Genomic DNA, 25,440 nt, shown 5'->3' with positions numbered 1-25,440 from the left:
ACAAAGATGATTTTAGCATTTTATGGAAAGGGTTAAACTAAAGGGATAAAATTACACATTTGTAAAGGATAACATAATTTAATTTAAAGGCTTGATTACGAGAGCTTAATAGAAATTGTTTACAGTGGATTTACAGTGCATGACATAATGAGAAAATAAATTTAATTACTACTGTGTTTGTTTACACTTAACTTCACTCTGCTTGCCTGGTATAGTTAATTTATGTAAGTTTTGTATGTATTATTTGCTTATACTATACAAGAAAAAACCTCTTAGATTTCACAACTTTTTCTTTAAAGCACTGAAGTCAATGATTAAATTTTTTGTCTGCATCACAATATTTTCATGTAACCAAAATTTTAAAACTTGATTTCAAACATTTATTGTGCACAAGATATAATTACTCATGCAAGTTTTTGATGTGATGCCACTAATAGATTTGGTAATCAAAGTGGTAACTATAGAATTGTTGAGTTTGATTTGGTACCTACCCTTAGCCCAGTAAATAAAACGAGCAAATGAAGAACTGGATATATTTTGGTGTGTTTATTTTTTTTTATCCTGAACATGTCATTGAAGTCATCTTTTAGTAATGTTACATGAGTATTTGAAAAAAATCATTCAAATTTATCACAACTAACTAAAGAAATTATTTTGAAAGTATACAGGGAAATTTCTGTGTGTAATCTGTACTGCTGAAAAAATTTTATATAGAAAAAATTGAGTATCCGAAACTTTGTTTTGAAAATTAAAAAAAAATATTATTTCTTTATATTCTGTTGGTGGAGATAATAAAAATGGTTTACTATTCCAAGAGTTTGAGCAATTTTAAAATATAAGAAATTCCTGTTTTAGTTGTACAAACTAACCTTTTAAGATAAGTGTTTATCTTCTGTATAAAATCTCCCTTCTTTTTTGTACTAGCATCGGCTAACAGTTTGTAATACATTACACAATACCAAATACACTGTTTTCTAAAGATCTTTATCACTACCAAATGCACTCTTTTAACCCCTAATGTATGGCATTATGTATTAGAAATGAATTTACCCAAAATGTTTTATTCTTATTGCTACCAAACTGTAAACAAATTAAAAGCAGTTTTATAGTGGTAAAAATTATTTACTGTAATTACTTTAGAACAGGTGGGATTTCCATACTATTAAGACCACTCTTAGTCACAGGTGTTTTTATATTTAATGTTTCCTTTTTATTTATTTTAGGTTTGCAAATAGCAAAGTAATTTGAAAATGTAAAATTAAGTTTTGCATTAAACCTTAAATTTGATTTTAAAATACATTTTTTTAAAGTATTGATGAACTTTTTAAGTGAAATGGTAATTGAAAATGTTTCATAAAAATTGGAAATCTGAAATTGTTTGTCCTGTTGTTTTTGAAAAGCTACATTACTTTGTTTATTATCTCCTTTAAAACTGTTTCTAAAATTTTTTTTTAAATAATGAGCAACAACACAATAAATATGAATATGTTTATTTTGAAAATTAAATTCATCATTCTGAATTTTAAGAAGGGTGTAGAATTTGTTATTATTGGATATAACAAATCAAACAACATTGTTAACCGTACGGAATTAACATTTTATAAAAATAATCTTACATGAAATTTATCACAAATGCAAAAATTGCAAAATACAGTGCTAAAGCAATAAATACAATAAAGCGTAACATTCTTTATACAGAATACTTAATTAAGTTTAGGAAGCTTAAAAAATGATGCTAAATTAAGCGAAGATCAACAAATATTGTTAAAATCATCATGTTTTATGCTATCGATAAAAAAATGCATTGAATCCAGAAGACTTAACCAGGGGGCCATTTCATCTGTCTGCCTCCCATGACATGGAGGTGCAGGTGATAGACTGATTGTGCTCCATCTTGTCCATTGTTTATCACTAGGGATTCAAAGAAAAATCAACATTTCAAAGTGTAAACAATTTGTTTAAAATAGAAAAAAAAAAGTTAATCTTAGTCATTTATATTAGGATTGACCATGTGATTAGTAGAAATTTTTAGATACTTGTTTTGTTTTTATTTAAAATGGTAGGCTTTAAGTTTCAATTTTATATAACTTACAATTTTACTGGTTATAAATCCTAAAGTTTATTTTATTTTAACACGTTTTTATTAACTCAGCTTCGCGTTTGTGTGTTTGTTGTTAAAATTGACATCGAAAATTAGCCCACTTCTGATTGCTCTATAGATCTGAAATTTGGCATGCAGGTTACTTTCGCCTAACAATTTCAGATGCAATCATAAAAACTAGCAATTAGAGACCGTAATTAGCTTAATTTAATTACGCCCCAAGGACCATAAAATTGAGGACATGATTTCTAAAGATACCGACAAGACTGGAGGCTTATTGACACAGTTACTTCGGCCCCAATCGATGTGAGCGCGCTGGCCGTGATCGTATAGTGGTTAGTACTTCGCGTTGTGGCCGCGACAACCCAGGTTCGAACCCTGGTCGCTCAAGATTTTTTTAGTCCGTGTATTTATAAACACTTAGTCAATTCATACTTAATCAAGTCATTAGATAAAGTAGAAAATAAACTATATAAAAAACTTTTTTAAAAACCACGTTTTTCATGTGTAGCAACGGACTAAAAAGGAGAAAATAAAATACTTAAAAAAAACTTTTTAAAAAACCACGTTTTTCTTGTGGACTAAAAAGTAGAAAATAACTATTTACATACATTTGATGACAAAAAACGTGGGTCGGGCAGATGGGTCGGGAAATTTGATGGTGAACGTACCCACGTTTTTTGTCATCAAATGTATGTAAATAGTTATTTTCTACTTTTTAGTCCACAAGAAAAACGTGGTTTTTTAAAAAGTTTTTTTTAAGTATTTTGTTATTATTGTTAAATATGAACTTACCAACTCTGTAACCTTTTTCTAGTTTCTGTTGCTGAGCTACTTTATTGGCCACAAACAACAAGTGCCCTAGTAACTAAAGAAAAATAAACTTCATTAACTATAATAAACTTTATTTAATTAAATCTATTAACCTTAAGATCGACATCCCTATAGTTAAAGGATTTTACAGGCCTAAATAAAATACTTAACACCTTTGCTACTCCAGGTTGACAAACTACTAAAACTTGTAGGAAATAATTATAGCTAAAGATTAATGTATTCAAATATGTCTCAATGACAGATAAAAGATTTAGTCTCCCATTAATACTGATAAATTGTTACAAAACTGCCTTATATACTCTTACGATCTTTGCAAAACAAAAGCCCACTCACAATAAGGAATGAAGATATTTGTATAAAATAGAATTGAATAGTATAAAAACAATATTAAAAATCTCTGTAATTTCTAAAAAAAATGTATATGTTAAAAGCATTGTTTGGGAATAATGTAACTGTGTGGTATATAATAATTAAAATATAAATTCCCTTCAAAATAAACACTCTCTCTGAATGGATCTAATATCCTGTGTTAGAAATGACTGCTTTAATAAAAAAAAGATGGTACTTTCCTATTCACCCCTATACAAGAAATAACTGAAACCATTAAATGGGTCTACAATGACCTACATGGCTGAACAATAAAGTTAGTAGTTAATATAAATCTATTTACATTAGAACTTCTTACCTGTTCATCTTCTTCAGTAGTTTTACTGAGCATTGATATAAACTTCTTAGGGATAACTAGAAAATGAACTGGAGCCTGGGGTGAAACATCAGCAAAAGCTACAGCCTAAACTCATCAGAAAAGAAACAAATCAATTTTTTTTTAATCAGTTCATAAATGCAAACTTTAAACAGATTGCTTCACTTAAAATAGTTATAAAATGTATACTGCTGGGGATTCATCCCATGTTTTATTTTTCTTCCCACTATTAAAAAAACTAAAATAAAATAAACTTCATACGTCTAGTTTTGATCCTATTTAATTAGTTATTTTTATTATAGCAAAATAAGCATACATAAGAGATGAATGTAAACTTTACATAGAGTCTTAATTATTTTTTAGTTTTTATTATTCTCATCTACTCAATTTATTGTGTTAAGTAGCCACCTCAATGGATAATTAAGTATATCGCAAGTGTATGAGTTCTGTAGCATAATATAAAGAAGACTCATGACATGAAAAAAATGAAAACCATAAAATTATTTTCGTTGCATATTATCAATATCATCTTTTTCTTTTCGTGCCCAAGACACATGGGGCAGGTGAAGAATAGTTAATTTGTTAAATTACCTGTGCATTTTAGAGATAGTGTGGTCAGCACCATGCCCAGCTGTCTTTGTTTCGCTAACGCTAGTCAGGTTCTCATCAGAGCTGGCTGACTCAGCACTGGATTTGAACTCTAGACTTTCTGGTGAGCAGTCGTAAGCTCTACTTTCAGACCTACATTATCCTTTTCATTACATATACCAAGTGAAATAGTTGTTAAGCATTAAATATACCTCACGATCTTCATACAATATTTTAGCAGGAATAGTTTTGTTTATAATCTTTGCAAATATGGTAGGTGCATCTGTTTCTTTGGCTTTTTGTGCTTTTGTCATTTCATCTGAGGCACAGGAGTTGGTTGAAGTGTGCTATAAAAAAAGACATTTTAATTTTTTTTTTACAATTTTAAAAAACTTCTGTCCAAAAAAATTATAAAAATAGACACATGAAGTAAAGATGCTGCCAAAAGAAATGTATTAAATCTGTAAATAGAATAGGTGTATAATTTTACTTTTGTTAATATTTTATCAGTTATTTCATGTTAAAACTTGTACTGAAACTTAAAACTTTTAAGAGAAATATGAAAATAACTAACTTGATCTCACTGTGGTGTTTAAATCATGAGTTAACACAATTAGAGAAGAGACATAACTGTAGTGTTAATGAATGCTGCATGTATGTTTCTTGTAAATCTAGTCATCAAGCAGGACATAAATGTTTCATAAAAAATAGCATCTTACAAGGATAAATTCACTTGATATATTTAAGGGTATATTTTCTATATGGGGCAAAGATACAATGATGTCATGCATTCCTAGGTCTAATTCAATCTTTGACCATGTTCGGTAGTCATCCATAAATGACCTCACACATATAGTTAGTAGGCCTACTAGATGGATGGGGTGAGCTTTCAAGAATGTCATGTAACATTTATAATATCTCTTAAAATAAAAATGCAGCCAAAATATTAATATAATTATGGTTATTTGAAGGAAGGGGGGGGGGGGGTGAAACTTATTAATACCATTTTAAGCTGGGGATGAGGGATCAAATTTTGCTGATGTATGATGATTTAGTTCATTAAGGGGGGGTGTCTGTAAAAATCTGTTAAATTAGTATTATAATCTTATGAATTATAAAAGAAAACGTCTAACCAAGGGAGCTGCTGATGCATGTGTTGGAGAGAAAAGTTGTGAAGCCACTGCTGCCATACCACACGCTGTGTAATATTTCAAAGGCAGTGAGAAGAAGTTGATTGATCTGTTAGGAACTGTTTTTATAGCATTGGTCAAAATTCTGCTGGCCATTTTTCTATGTAGTAGTTCAACTGCTCAGTTTCATAAATAAGTTTTGCTTGAAGACCTAGAAGTAAATCAGAAATATTAAATAAAGGCGAACTATAAATATTAGATCTATCAAGTACAAAGAATTTTGGGCCTAACTATTATATGCTTATAATTATAAGCTACTAATTTTTAATGAATGGAAAACAACAAAATTATTAAAAATCAATTATATTTGCCCCTCTCCAACTAAATATTCTACAAAGAATACAGTAAAAAAAGAATTCTAGACTAATTACATTTACAGTATTACTGTTTGACTAGTCTTGTGGGCAAATTTAGATAAGTGGTTTTTAACCTTTTTGGAAGTAACAAACTGTAAGCTAGAAGAGTACTGATATGAACTTTCAGTGAACCCTCGACGGCATCGAGATTTTTTAACAAAAAAGTGGCAGCAGCAATCACGCTGGTGACGTTGTTTGGAATCATTTTTTTTAAACTTTCATTTAGATACCAAAAAAAAAAAATATTTTTTAAAATATACGCAGCATTTCCGCTAGCCCATTATCTGCAATATCAAGATGTAAATCTAAAACTAAGTCGAGATCTAGATCTACTTGTGATTAAAGGAAAAAAAATTTCTGTCAGATTTTTGGAGTTCAGGGAATTTTGAGAAATTTTTTAAAAATTTCATGAAAATTCAAGGAGGTTTTTACAATTTTTTAAATTTGATGAGTTTTCCAGTACCTACTGGAATTTTAGGAGGCAGCACAAACCCTGCAAACCCCACCATCTACATACGCAAAGCAGCTTAAGGAAGTGCTCTTAGTTTAGCCAGTGCTAGACTAAAATTGCTCAAATTAGCATTGCAAATCGTGCATTTAAAACAGACGTACAACTGGATCAACATAAAAAGTATGTTTGTTACAGCATATAGTACATACTACACAGTCAACATGTGCCTTTAATGTGTGTCTTGATCTCCATCGAACCCATGGGATGATGAGACTGACTCACAAAACCCCTGGGGTTCAAATAAGCCCAGGTTAAGAACCACTGTTCTAGATATACAGACGGATCAGTGCTGCCTTAAATAATAGTACTGTACAGTAATAAAGGATCTAAAACTAGTAATAGTAGGCCTGAGCCCTAATGACACCTAGATCTGGTTTAGACTAGTGACTATTACCAGAGTAGTCCGACTGAGCAGTCGACCCTCAGACAGACTACGCACATTAGCTACAAACTACAAACCTTTTTTTTTTTTTACTATTTTATTTTCACTATTTAGTATTTTCTGTTGTGCAAGTTTGAAGTTAGGCCTACTCCTATAATAATAATAATAATAATAATAGGGCCTAATAATAATATAGGCCTAGCCTAATTTACTAATTAATTATGCTTAATTTACTAATTATTGAATATTGACTAATTAAATTTTATTAGGCCTAATTAGTGAAGTATGAACTATGAAATGAAGGGCCAAACTCAAACGCCTAATTTAGTAATTTTGTGTTAGGCACTGTTAGGCAGGCTTTGAGTATGAAGAATGAATTATAATTATGAGAATGTGAAGTACAATCTACTAATACTAATCTAGAGATCTAGATTCTAAGTGCCATACCTTTTTTTTCAGTCAAAATTGGAACAGGTTTATAGATCTACAGATCTACATCTAGAATCTAGAAGATACAATACATTGTATTGAATACAAAGATCAAGAATTCTAATTCAGTCGAAGTCTAACAAACAAGCGAAGAGATAAGACGGGTTCAAAGGTTATGTTGGGGAACATTTTACGGTGTAAATGGAAACAAATAGCTCTGAAAACAAATTAGGACGACAAAATCTTTCGTATTATTATTTACCTTAATAGTTATTATTAAATGCAATGATAAACTACAATTCGAGCAGAGAAAAGCTTGCGGTTTCGTTGGTAAGAAAATAGATCTAGATCTAGATCTAGATCTAGGTCTAGGTCTAGATCTAGATTTAGATTCAACATAAATTATTTAGATTTAATTTATTTTATAGATCTATTACCTAGAGATAGAGACCTCGGTAATCTATCCGATAGATTACCGAGGTCTCTATCTCTATCGTATTGGATTGGGTACGTAAAATCGCCCGCGGCGATTAATGTACGAAAACGTTACCTCATTGTCAAGGCTGTAATAGAAGTATATTGTGATATGTTTGTGTCAAATATTATAGATAAATGAATAATAAACCTAAATCAATGGCTAAATCCTCAAAATGTGAAATAATTATTAAAATGTAAGGAGTCACCTGTTTTTCACATTACTAGTCGCGGGCGATTTTACGTACTACGTAGGCCTACCCAAAACGATTGATTACCGCCTAGCCTACTGTCTAACTAACATAATACTATTAATAGTAATTATTAATTAATAATTAATACTCCCTAATTATTAAGGGTAATCTATCGTTTTAGCGTAATCAATTCGGCTGCAGTAGTAATGTGCGGGAGAGGTAACTGATGAATATATTTGTTTAAATAAGTATAATTAAGTCAAATTTTACAAAATATAACAGATATTTGATTTAAAATAACAATCGGTGACCAAAACAATTTAAAATATCATGAAACTAACTTTAAACATGGTGTTTGGGATAAATATTATTAGTAGATAAAAACACTGGCCTTCTTTCCACATAAAATTGAGTAATTTAGAGTAGTTTCCCTTGATACAAATGTCTATTCGTATGTATATTGTGTTGACTTTGTTGTTTAATATACATAGCTGTCTTGTTTAATATAAGTAGGACAGAGGGCCGTCTTATCATCTTTAATTTCAATTTAAATGAAGGCTATGTATGATTGTATGTAATGTATGTATGTACATCCAAGATCTCAAAAACCACTGGGAGGTCCAACATTTATTAAACCCTTTTGTACTGATTAACTTGTCAATTATAGGTCGTCCATATTCCTCATAAATGACGTTGGACTCAAAATATGGGATGGGGTAAAATATTTTTTTTTAAATGATGAAGAATATATTCGTTTTTGTTGGAAATTGTGATTAAGTGTTGGGGTATAGTAGAACTGTGATATGATATTAAATCATCATCTTGCTTTTAGTGATGATTGGGGGAAAGGGAATTCATCGGGAAAAGTATGACGTCATTTATGGGTGATCCATTTAAGCCTAGTTGTTTATTTTGTCTGTAGACAGTAGTCTTAGGCCTACACTTTTTCTGAATTAAGATTTTATTGTGTTTATAACAATAGGTTTAAATTTTAATAAGTTACATTTGAATACCACATGGTGTTTTTTTTTTTTGTTTCACTTATTTGTCTGTTAAAAAAAAAGAAATACGTCATTTTTCTCAACCCCGCCGATTCATCCCCCACAACATCACCAACTTCGCGGCGTGAACTCATTTGTCATTAGGCTAATGTTAAAGAAAGAGATACCGCGTAATTAAAAAAAAACAGGCACTAAGGTGTTGAGAATTTAGCGACGTTTAGCCTGACGAATGTGGGACGGAGTGGTCTAGCGGTAGAGAGCTGGACTGCTAATCCGTTAGTCTCGAGTTCAAATCCGGGTTCAAGTCAGTAGACCGTCCCTGAGTCCACCCAACTCTGATGGGTACCTAACTCAAGTTAGGGAAAGTAAAGGCGGCTGGGCATAGTGCTGACCACACTATCTCTTCATATGCCGAGGTCACAGAAACAAGTGAACTCTACTTCACTTGCCCCATAGACCATCAGGTTTGAAAGGGAAACTTTAGCCTGACGAATAGATCTAAATGAATTTAGTTCGGTAAATTATATTGGTGTTTAATTATTACAGCGACATGCTGTTCTCCCTCTACTATACAAATGCACATGCTTTTAATTTCTGCAACCTGCTGCCCTGAAACGTTCTGTTCTAAAATGCCAGTGACACAGCGGCTTCTGTAAATGCCTTTAGGATCCCAGTCCCACCTATAAACTTCCTCTGTCCATTAAGCTCCACGCAAAACTTGTGATTAATATGTGGACATAAGCGGCGCTAGTGGTGGTGTCAACAGGGACCTCCCACGCCCACCCAAGCCCACTCTTAACTAGATCCTGTTCAAATTAGATAACATTTTTAAACATATCGCCTCCTATACTATTGGATTTCTTTAACGGACAATGAATCATGACTGCCCCTCACCAAAGGCGCACAGTTTTTTACTTATATATATATAATATATATATATATATATATATATATATTGTTACGTACCCCCTTCTCTAATCCTTTCGAACTAGTCAGGGGATCGTAAACAAGAAGGAGAAAAATAAAATTAAATAAAAGCCAACTTCAGTAATCTCTATTTATTCACCACAAAATACAATATCTAACATTAACCCGCCACCACATGGAACACAAGAAGAAAAATACACAACTATCTACAACAACTATAGTCCTTAATTCGACTGCCCTACTTGTCCCTAACTGTCTATCTAGCCTAGGTCTAGTACAAGTCGTGGCTTTCCACTAGCTCACAGAGACGACCCAGGTCTGTCTCCTCTAAGCCTAGCTATCCGAGACGTCCGTCCGTCTCCGTGTGTGTCCCCCGAGTGTCTGTCGAGAGTGTCCCCCCCAGTCTCCGGTCTACCCTCCTAAAGTACTCGTCCCCCGTTCTACACCGTGGGAACGATTTTAATTAAGGCCTGACCCTAGGTCATATCCGTCCATGACGGTCCACTCGGCCCCCTCCGATCTGGAAGGTTTTCCCAGCCGTAAAACACGGACCGTCATTAGCCTAGATCAAGCATCAACGGTCAGCACGTGGTGTCACCAGGTAATTTATGGGCTGTTGTCCACGTTAATAGCCGAGTCCCCCAAGACACCAGGTATGCACCGCCCACAGCGTAATCTAATCCGTGGTGTGGCCGTCAAGACCCCCAGACTCTCACGGCCTATGCTGGCCAGTGCATTAACATGCCTAAGCATTTCATTTTAATTACCTGGCCCTCCTCGATGGGACCAAACCCAGGTAATGATCACTTGGGATCGTAACACCCCCACCCTTCAAGAAATTAATTCGCCACCACATGGTGAATTAATTGAACATCTCTTACTAGACAACCATCCCAATCTCACAATTCCTCAAAAGTCCCAGAATAAACCTAAATAGGACTAAAACAATTTAACATCATCATTATAAAAAGAAATAAGAAACGTGGATGATCTAGTCATAATAACAAGTTTGACTAAATACCCCAAACACAATGTCATCAAACATAGACATCAAAGTAAGTAAAACCGCAAATCTGCAACACATATGTCACTGTCGCAAATAATCTTAATGTTGAAACCAACAGTCTTCGTTTTACTGATAGTTACGTCATCAGACAACAAAACCTGTCAATACAATTAAAAACTGTCACGAATTCATCATCATGTAAAACAGCAATAACACATTTTTTTTTCAAACAAGACATGCATAAGGGTACATTCTTTAAGCCTGAAAATAGTTCATTTTGATTAGAACACTTGCATCCTGGGAAAACATGAAACAGTCTATCTTGGGAACAGTTCTAATAGGTTTGAAACACAAATTAGTTTTCCGTCTTTCGGGTCATCATGAGTCCGTAAACATAAAACTTAAGCCGAACTTTATACCGGCGCAGCACAATTTTAGTGACAGAGTTATTGTCCGTCCACAACAACAACAACTCGCACATAAGGCGTGGTTTCACAGGACTGCTTGCACTAATGCCATGTTTTAACACGATGTTAATCCTGAACACCGTGTCACACAATGAGGGAACGAGTACACGCCCCGTCTTCATGAAAGCGATGGGGTATGCGCTCGCATGTACGCACCCTCGGTTGAGAGAAGTAGCGTGACCCGCTGAGGTCACCGTCTCCGGGTTGTTGGTTTTGACCGGGTCGGTCAGAGAACAATAAATCACCTCCGTGATAAGGGGAGGGAAGCCTGAGTTAGGCTCAACTCCTAAACAAGAGGTAACAACTACGCTTGTCACCGACGTTGACAAAAGATTCGTCGTCTCCTCAAACTCGGGATGTAGAACACCATCCGCGTGACCTCCAGGTGAGGTCATGGCCTCCAGGTTGCTGGTCTTGACCGGGTCGGTCAGAGAACAATAAATCACCTCCGAGATAAGGGGAGGGAAGCCTGAGTTAGGCTCATTTCCTAAACAAAAGGTAACGACTTTGCTCGTCACCGCTGACAAAAGATTCACCGACTCTTCGATCTCTGGATGTAGAACACCATCCACGTGACCTCCAGGTGAGGTCATGGCCTCTGGGTTGCTGGACTTGGTCGGGGAGAAATTAAACACTGCTGTGATAATGGGAGGACAGCCCGTGTTAGGCTCACCTCCAAGACAATGGGTAACAATTTCGTCTGTTACCGAGGCTGGCAGAAGATTCGTTGACTCGTCTAACTGAAGGTGTAGGTCACCATTCACATGACCTCCAGTTAAGGTCATGACGCCTTCAAGACCACAAGTGGTAAGGTCTTGATCAAATACAGTTACTGGTTCAGGTTCAGACGAGGACAGCCTGTTCTCATGGGTATTCACTCTCTCGGTGGTTACCGTTATTTCAGCGGTGGTTGTAACCACTGGTTCTGATATTGACTGCCCCTTTTCATGACTGGTCAACATCAGAGTGGTTGCCGTTATATCATCGGTGGTTGTATCCACTGGGTCAGATATTGACAGCCCCTTTTCATGACTGGCCAATAACAGAGTGGTCGCCGTGATATCATCGGTGGTTGTATCCACTGGGTCAGATATTGACAGCCCCTTTTCATGACTGGTCAACATTAGAGTGGTCGCCGTGATTTTATCTAAACCAATAACTTGCTGACTGCCTTCAGTACTTGTCGGCAGAAAACTTTCAACTCGTAAGCTATCAGCACGTTTTGACGTTTGTACTGGTTGTGCTAGGTTAGAGTCGACTTCAGGGACTGAGCCAAAGCTAGTGGCAGCCTTAGTCTGAGACTGACAAAACTCGCTACCAACTCTATCAGACAACGAACTATCTTCATTTCTATACCGATCCTCGGAAACTACTACACTAGCCTGAGAGAAAACAGAGACAGATTCTGGAAAGTCAAACAACCCACTAAGCTGCGCCTCCTCCCATAGCCTAAGTAAATCCCGTTCCCTCCTGATCTCTAATAGTTTAACTTCATGTCCGAACAGTTTCTCTAAACTTTTAATGTTAATTTCCTTCCAAGATTCTGACATGAATATATCCCTCCTGATCTCTAACAACTTATCCTCTTTTTCTCTCGCGATCTCTAACAACTTAGCTTGAAACTTTCTCTCAATTTCTTCTACTCTAATACGTCCTATCTCATAATATTCTATCGAGTCTAGACACTCCTCCTCTAATCTACCTGTATTCACTAACTCAACACAAATATGATCTCGTAGAACTCTATCTCTATCCGACACATCAACCTCTAGTCCTAGCTCCTCAACTAGAGTCAACAACTCTAAGCGACAAAACCTGTCTAAAACTTCTAGAGTTGGACACTCAATAAAACTCATTACGTCCATGATTCACACTTACGGAACTTATCCAGCTAAATGGTGGCGGTTAACTATTAAAAATGTGGCTCACAACAAACAACTTTAACTTAAACATTAAAAGTAGGGCTATCACCTTTGACACTTAAAATAGGTAGACACCAGCTATACTGGGCCAACCAAACTAAGATATCCAGCTACACTGGATCACAAACGATTTACTCACGTATACTGGGAATTGACCCTCCAGCTATACTGAGCAAACCAAATAAAAATTACGAATTTATTCACGTACCTGGGAATTGACCCTCCAGCTGTACTGAATAAACCCGAACACTCCAGTTCCACTGGACCAAACAAAAATATTCGAGTATACTGGGCATTAATCCCTCCAGCTATACTGAATCAACAAAAAAAATTCCAGCTCTACTGGACCAACATAAAAATCAAGCAAAATAAACTCAGTGTCAATACAAAGGTGATAAGCTCGCTACTTACTCAATGTTTGGAAAACTCTCCTGATTCCGTGAACAACTTTATTGTCACTACTTCTAAAACTTAAAACTAAAACACAAGCTCGTGAGCCCCCAACTGAAAATGGCATCAAAAGAAACTATTCAACTCGTTGTCTGTCCTATCCCGGACTCTAGCCGCCAATTGTTACGTACCCCCTTCTCTAATCCTTTCGAACTAGTCAGGGGATCGTAAACAAGAAGAAGAAAAATAAAAATAAATAAAAGCCAACTTCAGTAATCTCTATTTATTCACCACAAAATACAACATCTAACATTAACCCGCCACCACATGGAACACAAGAAGAAAAATACACAACTATCTACAACAACTATAGTCCTTAATTCGACTGCCCTACTTGTCCCTAACTGTCTATCTAGCCTAGGTCTAGTACAAGTCGTGGCTTTCCACTAGCTCACAGAGACGACCCAGGTCTGTCTCCTCTAAGCCTAGCTATCCGAGACGTCCGTCCGTCTCCGTGTGTGTCCCCCGAGTGTCTGTCGAGAGTGTCCCCCCCAGTCTCCGGTCTACCCTCCTAAAGTACTCGTCCCCCGTTCTACACCGTGGGAACGATTTTAATTAAGGCCTGACCCTAGGTCATATCCGTCCATGACGGTCCACTCGGCCCCCTCCGATCTGGAAGGTTTTCCCAGCCGTAAAACACGGACCGTCATTAGCCTAGATCAAGCATCAACGGTCAGCACGTGGTGTCACCAGGTAATTTATGGGCTGTTGTCCACGTTAATAGCCGAGTCCCCCAAGACACCAGGTATGCACCGCCCACAGCGTAATCTAATCCGTGGTGTGGCCGTCAAGACCCCCAGACTCTCACGGCCTATGCTGGCCAGTGCATTAACATGCCTAAGCATTTCATTTTAATTACCTGGCCCTCCTCGATGGGACCAAACCCAGGTAATGATCACTTGGGATCGTAACACCCCCACCCTTCAAGAAATTAATTCGCCACCACATGGTGAATTAATTGAACATCTCTTACTAGACAACCATCCCAATCTCACAATTCCTCAAAAGTCCCAGAATAAACCTAAATAGGACTAAAACAATTTAACATCATCATTATAAAAAGAAATAAGAAACGTGGATGATCTAGTCATAATAACAAGTTTGACTAAATACCCCAAACACAATGTCATCAAACATAGACATCAAAGTAAGTAAAACCGCAAATCTGCAACACATATGTCACTGTCGCAAATAATCTTAATGTTGAAACCAACAGTCTTCGTTTTACTGATAGTTACGTCATCAGACAACAAAACCTGTCAATACAATTAAAAACTGTCACGAATTCATCATCATGTAAAACAGCAATAACACATTTTTTTTTCAAACAAGACATGCATAAGGGTACATTCTTTAAGCCTGAAAATAGTTCATTTTGATTAGAACACTTGCATCCTGGGAAAACATGAAACAGTCTATCTTGGGAACAGTTCTAATAGGTTTGAAACACAAATTAGTTTTCCGTCTTTCGGGTCATCATGAGTCCGTAAACATAAAACTTAAGCCGAACTTTATACCGGCGCAGCACAATTTTAGTGACAGAGTTATTGTCCGTCCACAACAACAACAACTCGCACATAAGGCGTGGTTTCACAGGACTGCTTGCACTAATGCCATGTTTTAACACGATGTTAATCCTGAACACCGTGTCACACAATGAGGGAACGAGTACACGCCCCGTCTTCATGAAAGCGATGGGGTATGCGCTCGCATGTACGCACCCTCGGTTGAGAGAAGTAGCGTGACCCGCTGAGGTCACCGTCTCCGGGTTGTTGGTTTTGACCGGGTCGGTCAGAGAACAATAAATCACCTCCGTGATAAGGGGAGGGAAGCCTGAGTTAGGCTCAACTCCTAAACAAGAGGTAACAACTACGCTTGTCACCGACGTTGACAAAAGATTCGTCGTCTCCTCAAACTCGGGATGTAGAACACCATCCGCGTGACCTCCAGGTGAGGTCATGGCCTCCAGGTTGCTGGTCTTGACCGGGTCGGTCAGAGAACAATAAATCACCTCCGAGATAAGGGGAGGGAAGCCTGAGTTAGGCTCATTTCCTAAACAAAAGGTAACGACTTTGCTCGTCACCGCTGACAAAAGATTCACCGACTCTTCGATCTCTGGATGTAGAACACCATCCACGTGACCTCCAGGTGAGGTCATGGCCTCTGGGTTGCTGGACTTGGTCGGGGAGAAATTAAACACTGCTGTGATAATGGGAGGACAGCCCGTGTTAGGCTCACCTCCAAGACAATGGGTAACAATTTCGTCTGTTACCGAGGCTGGCAGAAGATTCGTTGACTCGTCTAACTGAAGGTGTAGGTCACCATTCACATGACCTCCAGTTAAGGTCATGACGCCTTCAAGACCACAAGTGGTAAGGTCTTGATCAAATACAGTTACTGGTTCAGGTTCAGACGAGGACAGCCTGTTCTCATGGGTATTCACTCTCTCGGTGGTTACCGTGATTTCAGCGGTGGTTGTAACCACTGGTTCTGATATTGACTGCCCCTTTTCATGACTGGTCAACATCAGAGTGGTTGCCGTTATATCATCGGTGGTTGTATCCACTGGGTCAGATATTGACAGCCCCTTTTCATGACTGGCCAATAACAGAGTGGTCGCCGTGATATCATCGGTGGTTGTATCCACTGGGTCAGATATTGACAGCCCCTTTTCATGACTGGTCAACATTAGAGTGGTCGCCGTGATTTTATCTAAACCAATAACTTGCTGACTGCCTTCAGTACTTGTCGGCAGAAAACTTTCAACTCGTAAGCTATCAGCACGTTTTGACGTTTGTGCTGGTTGTGCTAGGTTAGAGTCGACTTCAGGGACTGAGCCAAAGCTAGTGGCAGCCTTAGTCTGAGACTGACAAAACTCGCTACCAACTCTATCAGACAACGAACTATCTTCATTTCTATACCGATCCTCGGAAACTACTACACTAGCCTGAGAGAAAACAGAGACAGATTCTGGAAAGTCAAACAACCCACTAAGCTGCGCCTCCTCCCATAGCCTAAGTAAATCCCGTTCCCTCCTGATCTCTAATAGTTTAACTTCATGTCCGAACAGTTTCTCTAAACTTTTAATGTTAATTTCCTTCCAAGATTCTGACATGAATATATCCCTCCTGATCTCTAACAACTTATCCTCTTTTTCTCTCGCTATCTCTAACAACTTAGCTTGAAACTTTCTCTCAATTTCTTCTACTCTAATACGTCCTATCTCATAATATTCTATCGAGTCTAGACACTCCTCCTCTAATCTACCTGTATTCACTAACTCAACACAAATATGATCTCGTAGAACTCTATCTCTATCCGACACATCAACCTCTAGTCCTAGCTCCTCAACTAGAGTCAACAACTCTAAGCGACAAAACCTGTCTAAAACTTCTAGAGTTGGACACTCAATAAAACTCATTACGTCCATGATTCACACTTACGGAACTTATCCAGCTAAATGGTGGCGGTTAACTATTAAAAATGTGGCTCACAACAAACAACTTTAACTTAAACATTAAAAGTAGGGCTATCACCTTTGACACTTAAAATAGGTAGACACCAGCTATACTGGGCCAACCAAACTAAGATATCCAGCTACACTGGATCACAAACGATTTACTCACGTATACTGGGAATTGACCCTCCAGCTATACTGAGCAAACCAAATAAAAATTACGAATTTATTCACGTACCTGGGAATTGACCCTCCAGCTGTACTGAATAAACCCGAACACTCCAGTTCCACTGGACCAAACAAAAATATTCGAGTATACTGGGCATTAATCCCTCCAGCTATACTGAATCAACAAAAAAAATTCCAGCTCTACTGGACCAACATAAAAATCAAGCAAAATAAACTCAGTGTCAATACAAAGGTGATAAGCTCGCTACTTACTCAATGTTTGGAAAACTCTCCTGATTCCGTGAACAACTTTATTGTCACTACTTCTAAAACTTAAAACTAAAACACAAGCTCGTGAGCCCCCAACTGAAAATGGCATCAAAAGAAACTATTCAACTCGTTGTCTGTCCTATCCCGGACTCTAGCCGCCAATTGTTACGTACCCCCTTCTCTAATCCTTTCGAACTAGTCAGGGGATCGTAAACAAGAAGAAGAAAAATAAAAATAAATAAAAGCCAACTTCAGTAATCTCTATTTATTCACCACAAAATACAACATCTAACATTAACCCGCCACCACATGGAACACAAGAAGAAAAATACACAACTATCTACAACAACTATAGTCCTTAATTCGACTGCCCTACTTGTCCCTAACTGTCTATCTAGCCTAGGTCTAGTACAAGTCGTGGCTTTCCACTAGCTCACAGAGACGACCCAGGTCTGTCTCCTCTAAGCCTAGCTATCCGAGACGTCCGTCCGTCTCCGTGTGTGTCCCCCGAGTGTCTGTCGAGAGTGTCCCCCCCAGTCTCCGGTCTACCCTCCTAAAGTACTCGTCCCCCGTTCTACACCGTGGGAACGATTTTAATTAAGGCCTGACCCTAGGTCATATCCGTCCATGACGGTCCACTCGGCCCCCTCCGATCTGGAAGGTTTTCCCAGCCGTAAAACACGGACCGTCATTAGCCTAGATCAAGCATCAACGGTCAGCACGTGGTGTCACCAGGTAATTTATGGGCTGTTGTCCACGTTAATAGCCGAGTCCCCCAAGACACCAGGTATGCACCGCCCACAGCGTAATCTAATCCGTGGTGTGGCCGTCAAGACCCCCAGACTCTCACGGCCTATGCTGGCCAGTGCATTAACATGCCTAAGCATTTCATTTTAATTACCTGGCCCTCCTCGATGGGACCAAACCCAGGTAATGATCACTTGGGATCGTAACAATATATATATATATATATATATATATATATATATATATATATATATATATATATATATATATATATATATATATATATATATCCACACTTCTCCTAGATTGTTATGATTTAAAATTAGGAAAGGTAAAGAAAGTGTAAAAGCTCTGGTCAGCCACTGGCTTATCTTTTCATCAGAATGATTAATATGTTATAAGATCAATTGAAAAAGAATACTTTAAATCATTGTCAATGAATTAAATTACTTTATTGAAGTGCATGGTTATTAAGGTCAGGATGCATTCACATGTCATCAATTAAATTCCAATCATACATTATAAAATCATAAAATTAAACACTAATTGTTTTTGAAACGATGTCTTTCTGTCAAAAGCAAGGTAGACCTAAAGAAGAGTCAGAAGTAAGATTTTACGCCTTGAAGCAGTATCATCACTCATGAAAGTTAAATCTATTTTGAAAATCTTTGTCCATATTTTCTTCCATAAAAATATAGGAGCTGGCAAAACTTTTTAAAAATTGTTCAAATACCTAAGATGAGAAATATAATGTCTCAATGACTATCTGGTTGATGTTAAATCTTGTTACTTTATTTTGAGCTAATTCTATAGAGTGATTTCTCTTTAACATTGACATAAGAGCATCTCTAATTACAATAAAAGAATATTGAATTTTCAATCTAAATGGATGCATTATCAACATTTAGTTGACCGAGTAGGTATGAAGCAAACTTTTTGTAGTAATGGCTGGGCTTGACTCATGAACAAATAATGTACTATAATTCAAATGCAGTTATCAATTTATTGTTATATCTTTGCAATTGTTCAAAACAAAAGAGAAAAAACACACATTTTAAAAAACTTTATAATAACCTGTTTTAAATACACAAAAATAAGAAAATAAACCTAATAAAGTATTTTTTTACTTGTTATATTATTATTAGTTTATTAGCCTTACTGCTTCAAGGTATCAAACTGCATCACATATTCTTCCCCAATCCACCTTGGTTTAAAAGTAGTTGTTAAACAAAAGGGCAAAACAAGTGGAAAATGTTTGTAAACATTATACAGAGACTTATGTTTTTCAAACTAGATGGTTTACAAATATTTGTATATAGATCTATAAGATTTGAAGTCTGATTCTGTAATAAATAACGTTTGTTGCTTATAATAAAGAACATGCCAATTACAAATTACATTCAGTCTTAAACAGTTTTACCTTTGAGACATGTATACTAAACATGTTTCAAGTGTAAACACTGTATAAAGATAATAACCATTCAAATCATTTTATTGTCTCAAAAATTAGTTTACTTTATTACTAGATTTATTGTTCTCTCTGTATAGTTTGAGGTTCATCTGAACTTTAAATAAAAATTATTTTTACTAAAATCATCATGCAGATTTATAAAATCTAATTAGGCCTACTTATTGACACTGAAGATCTTAAACATGTTAAATCAGAATAGTTAATGATATATATTTGTTACTTTTGTAAATATGAACATCTTTTTTAGGTACCCTTTTAAAAAATCTTGTAATTGCATTATAATTATAGACTTTGACTTCAATAAAAATAGAGCTGCAAAACACAACCATGGTATAATGAGGGAATGGGATCAAGTAAAGTTAAAAACAGTTGGTTTACCAATCGATTTATAATAATGGAATGCTAGCATACATTATGTTTTTATGAAATTCTGAACAGATAAATAGATATTATAAAGTACTTTTAAAAAGGTTTATTTTACCTGTTACTTAATGAAGGTAAAATGAAGTCATGTGGTTTTAACAATAGATGTAAACAAAAATATTAAAAATGACAAAGTTAAAATGTGGATTTTTTTTTTTAATTTCAAAATAGTTATTTTCAGGAGAATAAAGTGTATGTAGTATTTGTATTTTCCCCATGGAATTATCAAACTCTAAATTATCATTTTTTTAAATTTTCAATTTAATTTCTGGCATTTGCCAGGTGTCAATTTAAATAAAACTCCCAAGTCCTGTTGTTGTGTTGTGAAATCTAGGACTAAGAGTGAATCAGCAAAAATAGATCTAGAACAATAGTCATGTATCAATATTCACTAATATATCAAGTAATAAAAAATTTGCAGCAAATCTTACATAGAATGAGAAGCAGGTAGTCTCTGCAGATTAACATTTTTTTTTATATTTTAATTAGTGTCATCGTTTTTTGTACAACAATCTTAATAAGTTAATATACATACATTGTGTGTAGGTGGAGTAAAAACTGATACAATATATTTATAGATCTATTTGAATATCTGTATACACAGTATTTTACTTGTAGTTAAAACAAGAAAACAGCTGTGTAATTTTATATAAAAATTACTATTCAGAAATGTATTTCTACTAAAGAGACATAATAATACGAAGGAATTAAATATTCACAACAGTTACATATATTTTTAAAAATGTTTGTGACTATCAGAGACTTAGGTAAATTATAAGAATTTTGATTAAATGAAACTTTACCTATTGTCTCATCCATTAAAGTATCTAATTCTTCTTTTTTTTTTTACATAACTAATAGATCTAGGAGTTATCATAAAAAAATGTCTTGCTAATGTTATATAAGGGTATTTTACCAGCCCTCTTTTCCTCATTATCATAAATTCAGGCCACCCCCTACCATTGTGTACCCCTTCCACCTAAAGTGTGTGAGATCATTTTTTGATGATCCCAATAAACTAGTAACATCAAATTGAGATGAAAATTGAGATAAATTAATTGATTAGTTTCAAATTTTTTTTTTGCAAAAATTACTTTCTATTAGTCATTAATCTGCTGTAGACTTTTTATTTGGAAAAAATATTGTTAATCTATTCTGACAGTGTGAGCAAAATAAAAAAAAATGTTATGTGATCATGCATTTATGTGGATGATGTCTTTTTTTTGGTACAATGAAAATAAAAATATTACGTGACATATTTTGATTTATTCTGCTATATTTAGTGTATTGTTACTGCGTGCCTCTGGGATTGTGAGTAATGGTGATTCATATAAAATAACATTTTAAACATAACAATTAAGAATAATAATATCAAATGTGTATTAGGTTATTATGTGAAATTATATGAGAACTTGCTTTTCTGCAAACCCCTTATACACGGATACACAGTGTATAATGCCTTCATTAGCCTACTGTTAACTGGGACCAGTGGCGTAGCCAGGATTGTCTCAAGGGGGGGGTTCTAATTTTTACCCGGGGACAAACTTTCAATTTGCACCCCCCCACCCTCAAACTTTTGATTTGCACCCCCCCACTCAAACTTTCGATTTGCACCCCCCCCCCCTCAAACTTTCGATTTGCACCCCCCCCCCTTCTCATACTTTTTATATATACCGAGAGGTCTATGGGGGGGGGGGGGGTTAGGGGGGTCATAACCCCCCCCCCCCCCCCCCCCTGCCTACCCCACTGACTGGGAAAGGCTACACTTAAACCTAAGCCAAAATATAACACAATTTCATGTTACTGCAATAGTGACATGTTTTTTAGATGAATTGTAAAAAGATGAAGTCTTATTTTAGACTATGGCAATAGGCATTTAGTGTGAGATATTGCATCTTAATTGAACTCAAAACTATAGACTAAGCAATCTGCTTGTTTGAGTATACATTACTGAGTTGTTAATGACATCTTTACTATAGCACATATTCATATTAAACTTCCATATTTCTAATTATTTATTACATGTCATTTTAGACACAAATTGCAGTATGCTATTTATATTACATATATACATATTTTTCATTACTCTTGTTAATCAATACCATCTATAACTTTAACATTCCACAACTAATATTTATATCTGTACAAATAGCCTATCACAGCTTTGAGGATCTTAGAAAGAAAAAAGGAGGAAAAAGTTCACCGAAATCATAATCTCAGCAACAAAAAAAAAACATGAACAATATGACTAGATATCACAGAGATGTAGAAAACAAGCAGTGTTGACTTAAAACCTTCAGTGGGGAATAAAGCTATAAATGCATGTTTTATATACAAAACAAAATAAAAGGTAAAACACATAAATGAAAAGTAACACATTAACAAAATAATAGGCAAATTGGAATCTTTTTTGGTAATATTTCAAAATTCTTTTAAAATAGAGTACATTTCTTTGTAATAGTATTATCAGCTCTTTAAAAAAAATTATTATTTAAAAAAAAATTGCTTTTTAAAGAATGTCCTGTTAAAATTGCATTGCAGTACAGATACCAAAAATAGTTGGTATTTCAAAACTTATAGATTGTCTACGAAAATTGTGTTTACTTTGTATTATTGGAATCATATTTCCAGTAAAAACATTAAAAATCTGAAAATGTAATATACTGACTTCAATTAACTATAGGTTTTTTTGTGGTTTTATGCAGTCTAAAAAACATTTCAGAATATTATTCAAATCTGAAATAAATTATGTAATAGTGAATTATGTGGAAAAAAAATGTAACAATATAATTACATAAGCAACAACATAATGCATTTAATACAAATCGCTAGGAATTTTCGGCACATTCAGGACTGTTATGTTGTGAGGCATTTGTCTGTTGTTGTTTTTGTTGTTGTTGTTGTTGCCTGACTAGTATGTTCAGCAAGACTATAGTCTGGTCCAGCTTAAGATCCATCTTGTTTATCTGAGTAAAAGAAGTTTATGAGTTCAATAAAAAAGTTTATGAATTCAATAAAAAAGTTTATGAATTCAATAAGAAAGTTTATGAATTCTATAAGAAAGTTTATGAGTTATATTAGAAAGTTTATAAATTATTTAAGGAAGTTTATCAATTCTATTTGAAAGTTTATGAATTATATAAAAAAGTTTATGAATTATTTAAGAAAATTAATTAATTATATAAGAAAGTTAATTGATTATATAAGTATATGAATTATGTAAGAAAGTTTATGAATTCTATAAGAAAGTTAATTAATTCTAAATGAATTATGTAAGGAAGCGTATTAATTTTATAACAATAATAGTAATTTACAACAACTTTAAAATGTGTATATTACCTAGCCACAATAGCTTAAATACAACAGACATTCAAATAAGTTTTTAAAGTTACCTGTGTTTCCACTCTGCCTATTCTGGAACACAGAGTAAGCTTCTCCTTGTCTCTTATGTTACCATGATAGGCTGGCTTGCCAATGGTTTGATCTAGTCTGTGAAAAAGTTAGCCAATCAGATAAGATAGGTAAAATTAACTGAGACTGAAAATTAATTTTATTCTAGTTGAGAATTTATCTCAGAATAAATTAGGTTATATATGCTTTGTTCATGTCATTAGAATTCTATCAGAAATGTTATTTGCAGTGTCTTGAATGTGTACTGCCTGTAAAGTGAAATAGTTAAAACTATAACAAAAGCCACAAAAATTGCAGACATCATAAAAAAAAATAATTGTAAAATTATTTGTAATTTCTGTTTTTTTTTTTAAATTTAAAACCACACAACTATATCTTCTGATGTTAAGTTTCTTGTTATGTATCAGGCTGTTTTAACTTTTTTTTTTTTAAATTTATTTAGTTTTCATAACTATATAAAGGCTCTTGCTGCCCCATATATCTCAGCACAAAAAGGAAAAAATGAGGATAAACGCCCTGAACTCACTTCTTCAACATTCCGTAATGAATAATAATTATTTAGTGGCGTATTCAGGTCTCAACAAAAATTGATTTAAAAACTCACACATTCTGACAACTAACAGTCTATATGTTATTAGCTACAACTTAACAATTTTATTAAATTAAATTACGATTTTAGGAGGTTTGTTTTATTAAAAAAGCTGTTCTTTACATTTCCAGAATGTTTGCCGTGGGATGGAGGCTTCCTTAGAGATTAGCGCTGAACAAAGAGTTCTATTTGTAGGTCTTGTGTGTGTAGATCTTTTTCAAGTTTTACGAACATATCCAACAGAGGATCAAGGACATAGATGCACAGACAGCTACTGGCAAAGAGGGGGTAACGCATCCAACTCGGCAACTGTTTTTTCCATGCTGGGTGGTAACGCAGAATTCTTCGGCACACTGTCCAATGATAGGGAGCTAAGTTTTATAGAGAACGATTTTAAAGAATGTGATGTGAAGTTTGACCATTCGTTAGTCATTCCAGGTACATCTTGCCCCATTTCAGTTGTCATTATCAGTCAAGAATCCAGAAGTCGTACTGTTTTACATACAAATAAAAATCTCCCAGAGTTAACTGTTGACCACTTCAAACAGCAAATAGATTTTAATTCTTTACAATATGGATGGATTCACTTTGAAGGTAGAGATAATGCCTTTGAGATAGGAAACATGATAAAACACATATTACACTACAATGAAATGATGAAAAAGAAGGAAGCCAATTTTAAACCAATTATTGTATCATTAGAAGCTGAAAAGTTGCGGTTAAGACCTGAAATGGATAAACACAGCTTATGGCAGCTTCCAGATCTTCTTTTTATAAGTAAAGATTTTGCTCAAAATGATGGCTTTGAATCTATGACTGATGCTGTTGCAGGGTATTTCCCCAAACTTAAAGAGGAGGCTACTCTTGTTTGTGCTTGGGGGGAGCAAGGAGCAGCAGCAGTGTCCAGCAAAACAGGTGTTGTTGTGTCCCCTGCTTTTCCACCTGGCTCTGTAGTTGACACTTGTGGGGCGGGAGACACATTCAATGCTGCGGTTATCTTTGCTTTATCGAGAAAACAAAGTCTTAGTTATGCGATTTCATATGCCTGCAAGGTAGCTGGTCTGAAGTGTGGTATGCAGGGTTATAGTGGCTTAAAGCAAATGGCGTTGAATCATTTTTAATTCGATTTTTATATTAGTAAGATTTACTTGGTTCAAAACTGCCTGAACTGCTTTATTATATACCAGTTCATTATGCCAATTAATTGATCTCTTTTTTTTTTACTAAGGTTTAGATCATATTATTTATTATTATTTACCCAGACCCAGTTTAACGCAGTTATTCAGGTTGTTTTTTTTTTCGATTTTTTTTTTTAATTTGTAGTAATCCATAATATAATAAAGTCGCCTTGTTCACATACATGGTTTTA

The 25,440-nt window shown here is 35.1% G+C and overlaps 3 protein-coding genes across 5 annotated transcripts in view; 1 reads left to right on the top strand and 2 right to left on the bottom strand.

Moving 5' to 3' along the window:
• Positions 1-1,480: 1,480 nt before the first annotated feature.
• LOC131949296 (adenosine 5'-monophosphoramidase HINT1) lies at positions 1,481-7,266 on the bottom strand. Its single transcript, XM_059311116.1, has 6 exons — positions 7,113-7,266; positions 5,360-5,567; positions 4,439-4,573; positions 3,621-3,725; positions 2,897-2,969; positions 1,481-1,911 (listed from the first exon to the last, which is right to left on the bottom strand). The coding sequence occupies exons 2-6, from the start codon at positions 5,510-5,512 to the stop codon at positions 1,820-1,822; spliced, it is 558 nt and encodes a 185-aa protein (XP_059167099.1). The 5' UTR covers positions 5,513-5,567; positions 7,113-7,266; the 3' UTR covers positions 1,481-1,819.
• Positions 7,267-7,329: 63 nt separating this feature from the next.
• LOC131949294 (ketohexokinase-like) lies at positions 7,330-25,343 on the top strand. The gene is made up of 2 exons (XM_059311114.1): positions 7,330-7,424; positions 24,203-25,343. The coding sequence occupies exons 1-2, from the start codon at positions 7,380-7,382 to the stop codon at positions 25,190-25,192; spliced, it is 1,035 nt and encodes a 344-aa protein (XP_059167097.1). The 5' UTR covers positions 7,330-7,379; the 3' UTR covers positions 25,193-25,343.
• LOC131949292 (potassium voltage-gated channel subfamily KQT member 1) overlaps positions 21,811-25,440 on the bottom strand; it is a 45,362-nt gene continuing 41,732 nt past the window's right edge. For 2 of the 3 annotated variants that reach the window (XM_059311111.1, XM_059311112.1), the window contains exons 14-15: positions 23,464-23,560; positions 21,811-23,037 (exon numbers count right to left, since the gene is read on the bottom strand). In XM_059311111.1, coding sequence (XP_059167094.1) covers positions 22,900-23,037; positions 23,464-23,560 — 235 coding nt within the window. In that variant the 3' untranslated portion in view covers positions 21,811-22,899. Of the gene's footprint in view, positions 23,038-23,463; positions 23,561-25,440 lie in introns of those variants that run through there. The other variant, XR_009388147.1, reaches the window with a different exon arrangement.

This window comes from Physella acuta, unplaced genomic scaffold, assembly GCF_028476545.2.
Source record: "Physella acuta isolate Inbredline_101_S28 unplaced genomic scaffold, ASM2847654v3 ptg000687l, whole genome shotgun sequence".
NCBI classification, from domain to species: Eukaryota; Metazoa; Mollusca; class Gastropoda; family Physidae; genus Physella; species Physella acuta.
The sequence above is the reverse complement of the archived record's forward strand: the minus strand, read 5'-3'. Positions and strand labels throughout refer to the sequence as shown.

Coding starts and splice junctions, on each gene's coding strand:
- LOC131949296 (XM_059311116.1), bottom strand. CDS start 5,512: ATGGCCAGCAGAATTTTGACCAATGCTATAAAAACAGTTCCTAACAGA. Junction 4,574..5,359: donor ATGCATCAGCAGCTCCCTTG/GTTAGACGTTTT, acceptor CTTTTTTTATAG/CACACTTCAACCAACTCCTG. Junction 1,912..2,896: donor AGAAAAAGGTTACAGAGTTG/GTAAGTTCATAT, acceptor TTGAATCCCTAG/TGATAAACAATGGACAAGAT.
- LOC131949294 (XM_059311114.1), top strand. CDS start 7,380: ATGATAAACTACAATTCGAGCAGAGAAAAGCTTGCGGTTTCGTTG. Junction 7,425..24,202: donor AAAAGCTTGCGGTTTCGTTG/GTAAGAAAATAG, acceptor TTACATTTCCAG/AATGTTTGCCGTGGGATGGA.